This window comes from Xiphophorus couchianus, chromosome 10 (genome assembly GCF_001444195.1).
Source record: "Xiphophorus couchianus chromosome 10, X_couchianus-1.0, whole genome shotgun sequence".
NCBI lineage: Eukaryota > Metazoa > Chordata > Actinopteri > Cyprinodontiformes > Poeciliidae > Xiphophorus > Xiphophorus couchianus.
In genome coordinates, this window is record NC_040237.1 from 1,102,879 (window position 1) to 1,115,270 (window position 12,392).

Consider the following 12,392-nt stretch of genomic DNA (forward strand, 5'->3'; position numbering starts at 1 on the left):
ACTTTTAACACAACAGGACAAGCAGGACTTTTGCACAAAATAGAACAGTGTAGAAGGAACTGACTTCTGTTGTAACAGTTTGTGGGAAAAGGCAGCAGTGTGGGCTCACATTGGCGAGTTGAGGGATTTTCTCACAAAAACCGAATGTGGTCGGCATGTAAACTGCTCTTAAGAGACAATAAAATTGTCTCCCCATGTTTAACACTGCCATTCTTTCAAACTGCATCCGAGAGAGCCTTTCTAAAAAGCAAATACTTAATGTCATTGTGAGCATCCTCGTCACATTTTTCACTTTTATGCGTGAGTTTATGTTTTAAAGATGATGTAGTCATGATTGAGTAGGAAATATTTAAAAGATAGGAACAGACACTGCAATCCTCTAAAAAAACAACACTTCTGCCTTACAGATCTCCTCTGCTTTTGCTTTCTTTGACACACCTAAATTAAAGGGTAATTTCCTTGTTGCTAAATTATGACTTCATTATTAAATTATTTTTGAGGAAGCTAAATTCAGTATGTCTTGCCACACCCAGGCCTGACTACTCTGTTGAGCAAGATTTACTTAAAAAGAATCTGTCTGACAACAGGCTAAATGATCTCAAAAAAGCAACACATTGTGACTCGAAAAACTAATTTATTAGAACCTATTGGTCTGAAAAGGCCTACAACTACTTATTAGGTTTGTCGAGAAAGCCTTTTTCCATTAACAAATGAAATAATTTAAATGCATCTTTTATATTTACTTCCTGCACTGGCAGATCTGCACCTAAAGGCTCCAAGGCAATTCAAAGATGCTATAGACTTATGTAGAAACTCGAAACACATGTTGCATTTTATCAAGTAGACATAATCTGCCTTTTATCCCGCTTCATATCTTGACTGACATGTACCTAAGCAGGTCAGCACATTGTTCTCACCGTCTGTCTGATAGTTGAGGGCCACCAGCTGAATTCCATGCAGCCAGAAGAGCAGAGGGTTGGGATTCGTGGAGTCGATCCTGGTAGCTGCTGGATATGTCCGGAGCAGCTGGCACTCCGTGTGTTGGATCAGCTTCTGAGAGTACCGCCGACACAGTCGCTTGGCTGCGTTCTCGTTGACGGATGAGATGTGGTAACATTTGGGTGTGCGGATGATTGCGCTGAGCGAAGTGGAAGGGTTGAGGACAGGGGATGTCTGCTGTTCCTCCCAGCTGAGCCGTTCAGAGCCACCTGCAGAAACAGCAAGGAAAACTTTTGAAATCAGTATTTTTAGTCTTCTAAAATGTGGCAAAATAATAGAAATTATCAGGAAAAAAAAATCTGAATTAGCTTTCTGTTAGTTTATAAAGACTAATAGTTAATTATTAATACCCTTAACTATACTAATCCAATCCATCTTAAATGTTTTTTAATTAACAAATGATAGGTTGGTCTGTTTATTTTCTGTTAAATCAGGAGCAGCTCTAGGCCCTACATACCTTTTCCAGGGGTGCGGCTTTGGGTTGTGACCTCCCCTGTTGCGCCACAGCGAGAAGGAGCTGTTCCAAATATGGACTTCCTGCTTTTTCCTCTGTCCTTTCCTCTACCAGAGCCAGATGGAGACAAGGTAGACAGACCTGCAGGGAGATAGAAGGCACATTTTTAAATATTACAGTGAACTATACATTACCATTCGTAGTCCCTTTTAACTCTGGTTAATATCAACCAATAGAGTCCAAGATCCAATTAAACCTAATTTTATTAGATAAATAAAATAAGTGTGGGAGATTTCTACAACTTCACTATCAGTTTGAGTCTTACTGTGGAGGACAAAATATCAAAAATGTAACCAGAATGAGGCATTTTATAAATTTTGTAAAGAAGTGAAGAAAACCGTCACCCATTTTGATCAATAATTTTAATCTCATGCTGTTCTCTGTGCGGCATATGACAAATCACTAAGAACAGTCATAAGGCATAAAACCAAAAACACTTTTCAACCAAAGATTAATCTGAGTTGATGACACAGAGGCTCTGGAGCCTGAAGTAGCTGTAAAAACTCCCAACTCTGTTGCCAAGCAATCTGCCTATATGTGTATCTTGGAAGAGCGTGCACGTCTCAGTTTGGAGAAAGCACAGAAAGCATGTTTTTTTTTTTTTTAACAATATTAAGCAGGGTGCCATAATTTCTTTTTCTTCTCTTTAAGAATGTCAATTGCTCATTCTATCTGCTTGGCAAGGTCCATTATTGGTCTTACTTTGACGTGAAGAAAGCTTTAGTCAATGTTTATTTAGGAAAATTATATTTTTTATAAGCTCATCCTTTCCCCACACAGAATTTTCTCAAAGTGGATTTATTTATGCAAAATAAAGCCTATATGCATTTACTTGAAATATGAGGAAAAGCAAAAAATGAATGATAAAAATAAGCGTGTTACTAAAACCAATGGCATCAAACATTTTTGCTTTTAATAAAAATTGAAAATGTAAATATTTGCACACAGCTTTTTATGGGTATTGTGGCCAGTCAGGAGAGCACATTTATAGTTCCAGGCCTCCTGCCTTTGTGAAATGAGCCAATCCTCCCTCTTCCTTTCTCACATCCTTGTCTCTGGAAACTGTAAACAAATAAAATACTAGTGGAAACACTGGCGGGTTTATAAGGGCATATGTCATTTAACGAGAAGACGATATTTTAGACATGGAAGAGATGATGAGGTTTTGTATTTAAAGCGCAAAGAGAAGTATTTGAGATAAATCGCAGTGAGGAATGAAGTCCTCTGAAGACGATACAGGCAACATCATGAGTGCATAAAGAAAACGAAGTCAAGTGTTCTGATCTGAAGAACTGAGGATGTACTCAAGTTAAACTCTGAAGTCCAAAAGGCAGAGCAAGTGAAGAGTCTTAGATTCCAGTTTACTCCAGGAGATAAGGATATTCCCAAAACATTTTCTTACAACACGGTAAAACTAACTATGGTTTTATCAACTTCTGCAGAAAACTGAAGCATAATAAAGTGGCCACAATTTCCCAAAGGGGTAGGAGGAGTCATGAGCTTAGTGGGTGTTCTGTATGGGATAGCAAAGGAGTTGCAAAAATGACTGCCATTTATTTCTTGAAAAGATAGCATTAAAAGCAAAAACAAAAATGAAATAATCTTAAGTATCTAGATAAATACACTGAGCGTTTAATGTCCATCAGTGGGAAAATGCAACACTAAAAGTAAAACCATACCAGGGAATTTTACAGCCTGGCAGTAGATGATGAGGTCAGAGAGCTCCTGTGCGATCTGACGGCTTTCCTTCTTGTTCTGAGGAAGGTAAAACTCCTCACCCAGTTCCATGTCGAACACCTGCAGGTCCGGACATTAGGAATCAACAAAAACTGGATTTCACATAAGCAGCAGATAAAAACAGGTTAATACTGAAATGCAATTAGCTCATATTGACTTATTTTTTTATGTCACACTGTGTCCCAAAATAATGAAGAAAAATAAACATGAAAAAAGAATAAATTTGTAAAAGTATAAATCAAAGGAATGAAGTTGGTTTATGACTTTAGGTTCCTAACCTTTCCTTTGCTCTGCATCATGTTGTCGGCCTTCTTCATCCTCTTTGGTATTTCGTCAACAGTTTGCTCCTCCTTGTCAGCCGGGCTCTTAGCATCGGGCTTGTCATCCAGGATGTTGTCTGTACAATCAAACGGGATAGTAGAGAAAGGAAACCTAATCAAAAACAGCATTTTTAAAAATTTGGCAACTCTTCTGTAAAATCTTGAACCCTGTTTGCCATCAGAAAATCCAGAAAATGTATCAATTCAAGATCGTCTTGGCTTGTATAGAGAACAACACCAAAAGATTCACCTTAGAATGATTCAAAAACTAAATAAAAGTTTTGGAATGGCCTAGTCAAATCCTAGACTGCTGTGGCATAAGACATTTTTTTCTTAACTGGTATTTTCTCCACAGCAAAATTAAGGCAAATAGCTGGTTATCCACCTTTTGTGATGGCATTTATTAGATTTAGGGGACAATTATTATTACTCTTTGTTATCTATATTTTAGTATGAAATTCTAAAAAGTGTTTGGTGATCTGAAACATTTAAGTATGAGAAAAAAGTCTAAGCATTGCAACAATGCTTTGCTACTGAGATATTGGATGTGTTGATACTAAAGTAAAAACAGTAATTCCAAATTTTGTTCAGCTCTAATGTTCATTAACGAGAAATAATTTAAAATATATTAAGCAGCTAACAAGCATATTCTTTCCCATTGGGGGAGCTTATAAGCCTTTCTGAAGCAAAAGCTCACAAAGATTCCAGCTTGAAAAGAAATATTCAAAGCACTATCTCTCAACTGTAAACAGAAGCAACTGCAGGAGTTTGTTTGTATGCTCCCTTTTCCTCCTACACAGAAATAAAAGCCAAAAACAGTAAGAAAAAAAACATACATCATTTTAAAAGCTTGGAGACTTTTTATTTGGAAAATCTTAATTCCTAACATTTGGAATGTTTTTAAAAAGCGGTTTCACAATCAAGCTGAGGTTTAACGTTGGGCTGAAGACAGCAGCTGAAGAGGTGGGCCAAAGTGTGACAGGAGGGAGCTACTGTTTAACCAGAAAGGGTTGGGACTTGCCAAATTAGAACTGAAGTGTTTGTATTTGAAGGGCAAGCTGAAGTTAGTGCTAAAGCTCATAACATAAAACAAACAGGGTGGAGGCTTACTTGATTACGTTGCATTTGATATGTTTATTGGTTAATATTTCTGAGCAAGTATTGGGGGAAAAAAAGAGATAAACTGGCCTTCTAAAGGTCTATTAACAGTGAATTTGTCAAACAGGGACAAACAGGGAATAGCAAATTTAAGGGCAGGGCTGTGGCTGAGACCACGGCAGGGTAGTTTCCCCTGGTTTATTGTGCAGCACAGGGGCAATGTAGGGCCTGAGAAACCAGATGGCTTTGTTTTGCTTCCCTGATGAGTCTGCCCAGCCGCTGGCGAGGTCACAGACAAATACAGTATGGAGGAAAAGAGGAAGGGGGATCTTATCTCTGTGGGACAAAGAGCAACTCTACAGACAGCATTATACTTTGACAATACGTGTTAAGTTTTATCAATAGGAATCCAATTTTAATAGCAAGGCTTCAAGGCTAACGAGTACAAATGTGCACAAGTTCCCTGACGGCATTGCGTTTATACAGCTGTTATTATGCAGGAAGATGAGCCCATTTCACGTTAGCAGTCCAAACAAAAAAAAAAACAAAAAACAAAAAGACTTCAACATGAAGAAAGCTCAGGTCAAAGTTTGGTGAACGTGTTGAGACAGAAAACAGTCTCAGATTACTCTAAACTAAACGTTCACAAATTTTTGATCTGAGAGAGCAGCGGCCTGTAATCATAAACACTGCTGATGTCACTGAATGAACTACAAAAACAAACAGTTGTCCCTAAGCTGAGGTGTAAAATTTGAAAATACTGCGTTGCAAATGTGCTGCAGGACAGGTTGACAGTTCAACCTGTTTGCGTCACTTTTATTTTATTTTCTTACTGTCAAGCATCAAAGATTATAAATAAATATTTCACTGCGAAACAGATTGAAATGCTAGTTCTCATGCCAGAAAGCAACACAGAGCAGAGCAGGACCTTTGATCCACACAAGCAGCACACAGACAGCAGCAACAGCAGTGATCACTAACGCACTTCTTGATCCCGGTGTTTCATCTGTAAAGATTATGCAGTGGTATAAAAGCACCAAATAATCACAGTATCCTGTGAAAAGACACTAGAGTTTTAGCATCAATATCTAAACAACGTATTGTATGCAGTTATTGTTCTTTTAAGTATTCACACCCCTTTGACCTTTTCCAAATTTGCCACATAACAACCACAAATCTCAATGTATTTTATGTGACAGACCAACACAAAGTGGCCCAAGTGTGACTTGCTTTTGTATTCAGCCTCTGCTACTCTTTATTATTATCCGACGCTACCAGTTGCCTTTTGAAGTCACTTAATTAGTAAACAGAGTCTTCCTTGGCGTAATTTATTACAAGTATAAGTATGGTGCTTTTAAAGCCCTCAGAGGTTTACAGGCTCTTTTGCACCCAAGTCAATACTGTCTACTACCACCTTTTATTGCAATAACACCTGAAAGTCTAGTGGGGTATGTCTCCATCAGCAGCGCTGTTCTAACACATAAATATGCTTTAATATAAACTATTATAGCTCTTACTGTATGTTTAGAGTTGTTAACCTGCTGGAAGGTGAACCTCACAGCCCTCTGAAGCTAATCCAGAATTACAATTGAACTCTTGGCCCTCTACAAAAGCTTGTTAGTTTAGCTGGATTATACATTTACATTTTCAGATGATGGATTTAACAGTGCCCAAATATGCTCAAAACTACATTGTATTATTTGTCTTATTGGTGTTGTTTGTTTACTGATGTTCTCTAATAAACCTCTGAGGTTCTCACAGACAACTTAACAATTACAGACTGCCTTGTTTTGTTGTATAATATACAATACTGACAAACTTCATATTTGCAATTGTACTGTGACAAAATATGACAGCGTTCAAGGGATATAAATAATTTAGCAAGCATCTTCATTTCACAAAGATTAAAGTTTTTTTTTCACAAACCTCCTGAAAAGAACACCAGCTTCCACTGCACAACAATTACAGAGAAAACACGGAAGCTTAAAGAGACACATCAGGGGATTTACCTTCTAGGCCATATGAGGCAGTAGAGGCTGTGAGGACATCAGCTAAGTGGAAAACAGGCATGAAAAAGGGAAAATGAAACGAAAAAGAATAAAGTGTCAACAAAACACAATCAGCTGTTAAAAATAGGAAGGACAGAATAGAGTAGTGAACAGGAAGTGAACGAAAGGAGACAACATAAAAACTTTAAGTGGGGGCATATTCAAGTTTGTTTTGAGTTCACTGAAATCCCATTGGGTCTCTTTAATCGAGTGCAGCTTTGGAGTTACTTTTCCCCCCCATTTCAAAGCATAATTATCCTCACCATCTGACAGAGACTCATAATCATAGTCATATTCATCTTCTTCTTCTTCCTCGTCTTCATTAGCGTGGTTGTTAGGGGAAGATACTCCTGATGATCCGTTGCTCGCCTGGGCTTGCATGTGTGCCAGCTGGTGAGCCTGTGAATGAGTGTACGTAGATATTATCAGAAGGACGATCTATATCGCTCGTAATTTTAAACATAAAAGCTGTTCTCCATAGAGAATGCACAATCGAAATCCTTGTTTTCGCTAAATAGAATAGTGCATACATTTCAGCACATTTACATCTATTATTTATGTCTCACGGTACTCTAAATGAGCAGCGGTGCTTAATATATAATAAACTAAAGCAACCTGGAGGTTCCTTAACAGAATCACTTTGAGGAAATATAAATTATGCAAACATGTGGATGGGAGCCGTTTTATCCCAACCTTCTGTTTGAGGATGTCCACCGGTGCCTGATGGGCTTTCAGCTTCTTGTTCTTGAGGAGGATCTTCCCACGCAGCTGCAGTGGGGATGGCAGGTGAGGGTCATCGCTGAAGTCACTCTCAAAAAGGAAACGAGTCACAAGACGTTCCCCACACACAGTCTAATGGAAAAAACATTTAAATATGATGGATGACATCAGCACGACTTTTTTATGTGAGAAGATGTGTCATGTCGAAAGGATGAAAGAGGAAAAAAAAAAAGGATATCTGAGGCTCAAGTAAAAAATTGAAGTGTCTTTATCAACTCAAGACACTGCAAAAGACAACAAAAAACAAACATGACCAGGGTGATGTAAACTGTCAAGGGGCACAGAGCTGTTTGAACTTTAAAGACTTTAATTTATCAAGATGGCCAGAAGTGGGTCTCCAAGGAAGAGGAAATGATGTGAAGTTTTCTTGGATGAAAGCATGATGACATTGCATGATTTAGCCGTCTTTCCCTGAACCTGACCTGGCATGACCTCGAGTTTACGATATAACTTAAAAAAGCAAAAAGAAACAAACAGTTATCTGAAGATTGTCTGTTTAAATCGTCAAAGCAGCTGAAAAAAAAATGCAGTGATTGAAAACATATGTGAAGTCTTGGAACCTGTGAATGCATATTTCGTTAAGGGTTATAACTGTGGCTATATAGTGTTTTGGGCAGAAATGTGGATACACAATTCAATTCAATTTAGTTTATGTATATAACACTGATGGTTTTAATTTTGCATTTGATCCATTCTTTTTTCAGGATAGTTGGGTGATTCAAAAGGACAATGATGCCAAACATACATTTAGATTGTTTGGAATAGATAAAGCAGGATAACAATAAGTTTAAAATAGCCCTAAATTGTATTGCTAAAAAACTGGCTCCATGCAATAAAGCTAACAAATTAAATCAGATCTACCAATGCTTATTGACATCTAACTACATATCAATAGGGGTGTCTGGATTTGAGCTAGTATGAATAATTTGGTCTAGTGTGTAAGAGAAAAATTCCAACAAAAAATCTTCAGAAAATAACTCTTTCATAATTCTTTGAGCTTATTTATTGCATAATCACCCCAGTCCTGTCTAAAAAATGGCTAAAAAGCATTGTTAAAGCCCAATATTAATATAAATTTCATGCCAATGATGACCGTATTTCAACTTCTGACTGGCACTGTATTCCATTAATGGAAAAAAAAAACATTTATGTTTTTATATTTGGCTACTACTCAGGCATCAACAAAACCCAAAACAAATTATTCACAAATGTCTCAAAGCGTCCCATCATACCTTGAATATTTCAGCCATCTTACGCTGCTGCAGAAGTGAGCAGTGGTTCTCTATGGACAATATGACTGGCATGTCAGAGTTGACAAATGCGGACCGATTTACGGCTTCCACCACATCCTGAGGGATCAGGGGAACAAGGAGAACGTCTTACCAGCAGTCCAAACAAAACTAAATCAGAATTTATTAAAACATTCCTCTGAGTTACAGTTCAACAAAAATGTCTGTAAAGCATGTTACACAAGATAGATAATAAATGATGCTCAGTGCAGACCAGTTGGTAAACGTTCATAATGTTTTAAAATTTTTTATTTATCAACAGGAACTCAATATTCATAAAATAGCTCAATCTGATTTAAAGTCAAACTTTTATCACATGATGTGATAAAATCAAAGACTAATTTGTATTTATATTTCTAATATAAATAATTATATTTATAAAATATAAATGGTCATATCTGACCTTAAAGGGGATTTTGGTGGTGAGTGTGTGTCCGTGGTAAATGACTGGCATGCCGTCATCTCCATCCCAGCAGTCCAACTCCACGCTCCTACAGCCTTGAAGCAGAACCTGAAAATCAGAGAATTTACAGAAAAAAAATTGAAAATCTTGACATTCTGGTTGAAAATTATACCATTTAACAGTGTAACTTACATGGCTATAAAGCTCAACAGAGGACTCTCCTTTGAGCTGATGACCAGTCAGGTAGGTGTTGTGAGAAGACTCAACGTAGTAATATGACAGAGGGTACTGCAGCTCCTCTGGATTCATCTGAGATTCCTCATTATTAGAAGCAAAGTTGTCTTTGTCCATCAGAAACCTAATCCAGACATAGAGAAACTATTCAAAGAGATTTAACAAAGTTTTTGCTGTATCTTCCACATACAGTTTGGAATTTGCCACTTTGCATTGGCAAACTGCAGAAATTGTTTTTTTAAAAACTTAGAGTGCATTGGGATTTATTTATGAGTTTCAGAGTAAGGTGGATCAATTTATACATACACTAATTGTTTTAGATATTTATAAAAAAAAGTTTTACAAACTGTTTAGGGATGACTATGTGTTTGTCTGTCACATATAAGGGTAATAAAAACATGAATCTTTGCAGCTGTACCAAGATAAAATGTAGAAAAGTTAAAGAGGAAATTTCTTAAAGGACTACATTTTTTCACCAGGTTGAAGTTTAATGAGTACTTTGTGATCTACCTTGCAAAACCTTCAAAGGACATAAAACCCATTTGTCTCATGGTTGATGAAGGCTCAAACCTCTGCAAGAGAAATAAATAGAAGACACACAGTGTTCCATTTCTTTTCATTACTGAGGTATAATCTGTGTTGTTGTCCACCTTGCTCCAGATGTGTACCTGTATGATGCTGAGGATCTCATCATAGCTCAGGTGCTCTCTCTGACAGTTCACTAAAAAGTCATTGAGTTGTGGTATAGCCAATCCCAAAACGCCCAGTGATGCGTTCTCCACCCCTGTGCCGTTTGTCACGATGCTGGCTGCCGCGATCGCATCTGAGATCTGCTTCTGGTTGTCTGACATTAGCTGCCTCGTCCGGATAAAAAGGCCAAGATCAGATCCATTCCGGGTGAGTAGGTCTAAACAGTCGACAAACCAATTAGAAGCTGGGATAGAAAGAGGGTAATTGAGCATGAATTTGAATTTTTGTGTTGTTACCCAGGTCTGGCTGTAGTCCTGTATCTTTGTCGTCTATCCTGAGGTTGGTGTAGAGAGGGGAGGATTCTGGACATGAGCGACTGCAGGGCACAGCAAAGGTGTCAAACAGTTCTTTCAGGTCCTTCCTGCTTCGGATGCTGTGGAGAAAACAAATAGATGAATTTAGTCCAATTCATGCAAACAGTCAATTCATGCAATTAGTCAGACTAATTAATCTGACTGTGAAAACATTTCGAGTTTCCATTAGGATAAATAAAAAAGTCAAAGCAATGTGTAGGTTTTAGCAAGTCAAATTTATGACTTTTAAGACCCTTTTAACAAAATTTAAAACCATAAAAACTATAAATATTGGGGATGGTTTGGCCATCCTGCTGTACTACAAGCAAGCGTAGCAAAAACTGTGAAATTTCTAGGGTCTATTTGTGAGGCTTGGCAGAAGCTTTGTGCTTCTCACACTGCATATGACTAACCCTTGTAGTGCCAAGATTTCTTCTTTTTTCTTTTTACATTGGTTTAAGCTGGTCTATCAACAAATTCAGACAAAATACATTGAAGTTTGTGGCTGCAATGTGGAAAAAATGGGTGAAAGTTTAAGGTGTATAAACACTGACCAATTTACTGTATATCAACAGACCTTCCAAGAAAGCCCTAGATGTCAAAAGGTGTTTTACTTAAACTCTTTCTACATCCCGTCTGTTTGTTTCTTTTTTATGACCCTGATCCATGAAAGCAATAAAATTGTTCTATGTGGTTATTATTATAGAAAGCACAATTTAAAAGGCTAGCCAGAAGATGGAAGAATCTAAGAAATGTAGGAGGACCGTTACAAGAAATGCTTATCAAGGCACAGCTTTTCTTTCTATTCATCGGACAAGGAAAAATGTAGACAAGCCAAATAAATCGAAGAGCAGAATCCTTTCAAAACTCCCTAAACATGATAACTATGAGTGGCATTTATTGTAGCATTTTGCCTTTATGAAAATTTGATAAGAACGTAAGAGCATGGAGTTGGGCACTTCTGTCTATATTCAGACAGTGTATAAATTCAGAAATAGAACAGAACAACATTTAAAGCTGGTTTATGCTTTATACCATGTTTAAACCACTGAAGAGGCAAAAAAACACAGACTTTAGGCCAGAATTAAAAGTCCTAATTGAGGCGACAAATGTAATTTATTTCTCTTAGTAGTAATCCATATCAGAAATACCTGAATGACTTGAAGAGTTCAACAAATTCAATGAAGCTCATGGTGCTGTCAGAAATCATGAGATTCTGGAAGCCCCTGAAGCAGGCTTTACCTCGGCCGTGCCATGATCTGCTGCTCCACGCCCTGCAGAGAAACAAAAAAGGGAAAGAAAATATCATGACCAAAATCAAAAGAATAAGGTCTACATCCAAGTGAGGCTGTAAGTGTTTTTTTTTTTTTTTTTTACCCTGGCTGTGACTTGGACGTCCCTGACAGGATTGGAGATGATTGTGGACGGGAGTGGTTGGACCCGGCCATGCTGGAGGAAGAAGACGATGACGAGGAAGAGGCTAGCAACCCAGAGCTCTTATTGGATGATATGGAGAATGGTCCTGGGAAGCTGTCATCTGCAGAGGTGATGAATACATCTTATACCGAGTTTTTGCAATATTCATATTTTGTTATTAACGATTCCCAGAATCTACTTTAGCTTCACTGAATTTATGAGTCCTAAAGATCTCACCTGGATCTTCTTGGTCGATGCTGTCAGATTCAGGACCATTTCGATATAAACCTTCCTTACAGCTCCGCGTCTTCCTGGAAACCATCTCATCATCGGTGGCATCCCCACTGTCTCCCTGAAATACATGAAGGCAATATTATGCTTCTGTAGGCCTTTAACTTCCTTTGTCTCTAATTTTTCAAACCATTTATATGACATAATATTTAGTATTATTAGAATCAGACATTTAAATGTGTTTTGGGCCTTCAAAGCTTAAATTACTATGAATCTGAGT

The 12,392-nt window shown here is 37.6% G+C and overlaps 1 protein-coding gene across 5 annotated transcripts in view; it reads right to left on the minus strand.

The window, feature by feature from the left end:
- Window positions 1-12,392, minus strand: part of plce1 (phospholipase C, epsilon 1) — an 83,589-nt gene that overhangs the window by 8,015 nt on the left and 63,182 nt on the right. For 4 of the 5 annotated variants that reach the window (XM_028029705.1, XM_028029707.1, XM_028029708.1 and 1 more), the window contains exons 21-35: window positions 12,119-12,233; window positions 11,843-12,002; window positions 11,617-11,739; window positions 10,409-10,545; window positions 10,091-10,329; window positions 9,933-9,994; window positions 9,381-9,546; window positions 9,189-9,296; window positions 8,729-8,845; window positions 7,410-7,568; window positions 6,980-7,115; window positions 3,529-3,647; window positions 3,193-3,310; window positions 1,457-1,594; window positions 918-1,208 (exon numbers count right to left, since the gene is read on the minus strand). In XM_028029705.1, the coding sequence (XP_027885506.1) occupies window positions 918-1,208; window positions 1,457-1,594; window positions 3,193-3,310; window positions 3,529-3,647; window positions 6,980-7,115; window positions 7,410-7,568; window positions 8,729-8,845; window positions 9,189-9,296; window positions 9,381-9,546; window positions 9,933-9,994; window positions 10,091-10,329; window positions 10,409-10,545; window positions 11,617-11,739; window positions 11,843-12,002; window positions 12,119-12,233 (2,188 nt within the window). Of the gene's footprint in view, window positions 1-917; window positions 1,209-1,456; window positions 1,595-3,192; window positions 3,311-3,528; window positions 3,648-6,677; window positions 6,720-6,979; window positions 7,116-7,409; window positions 7,569-8,728; window positions 8,846-9,188; window positions 9,297-9,380; window positions 9,547-9,932; window positions 9,995-10,090; window positions 10,330-10,408; window positions 10,546-11,616; window positions 11,740-11,842; window positions 12,003-12,118; window positions 12,234-12,392 lie in introns of all 5 variants that reach the window. The other variant, XM_028029706.1, reaches the window with a different exon arrangement.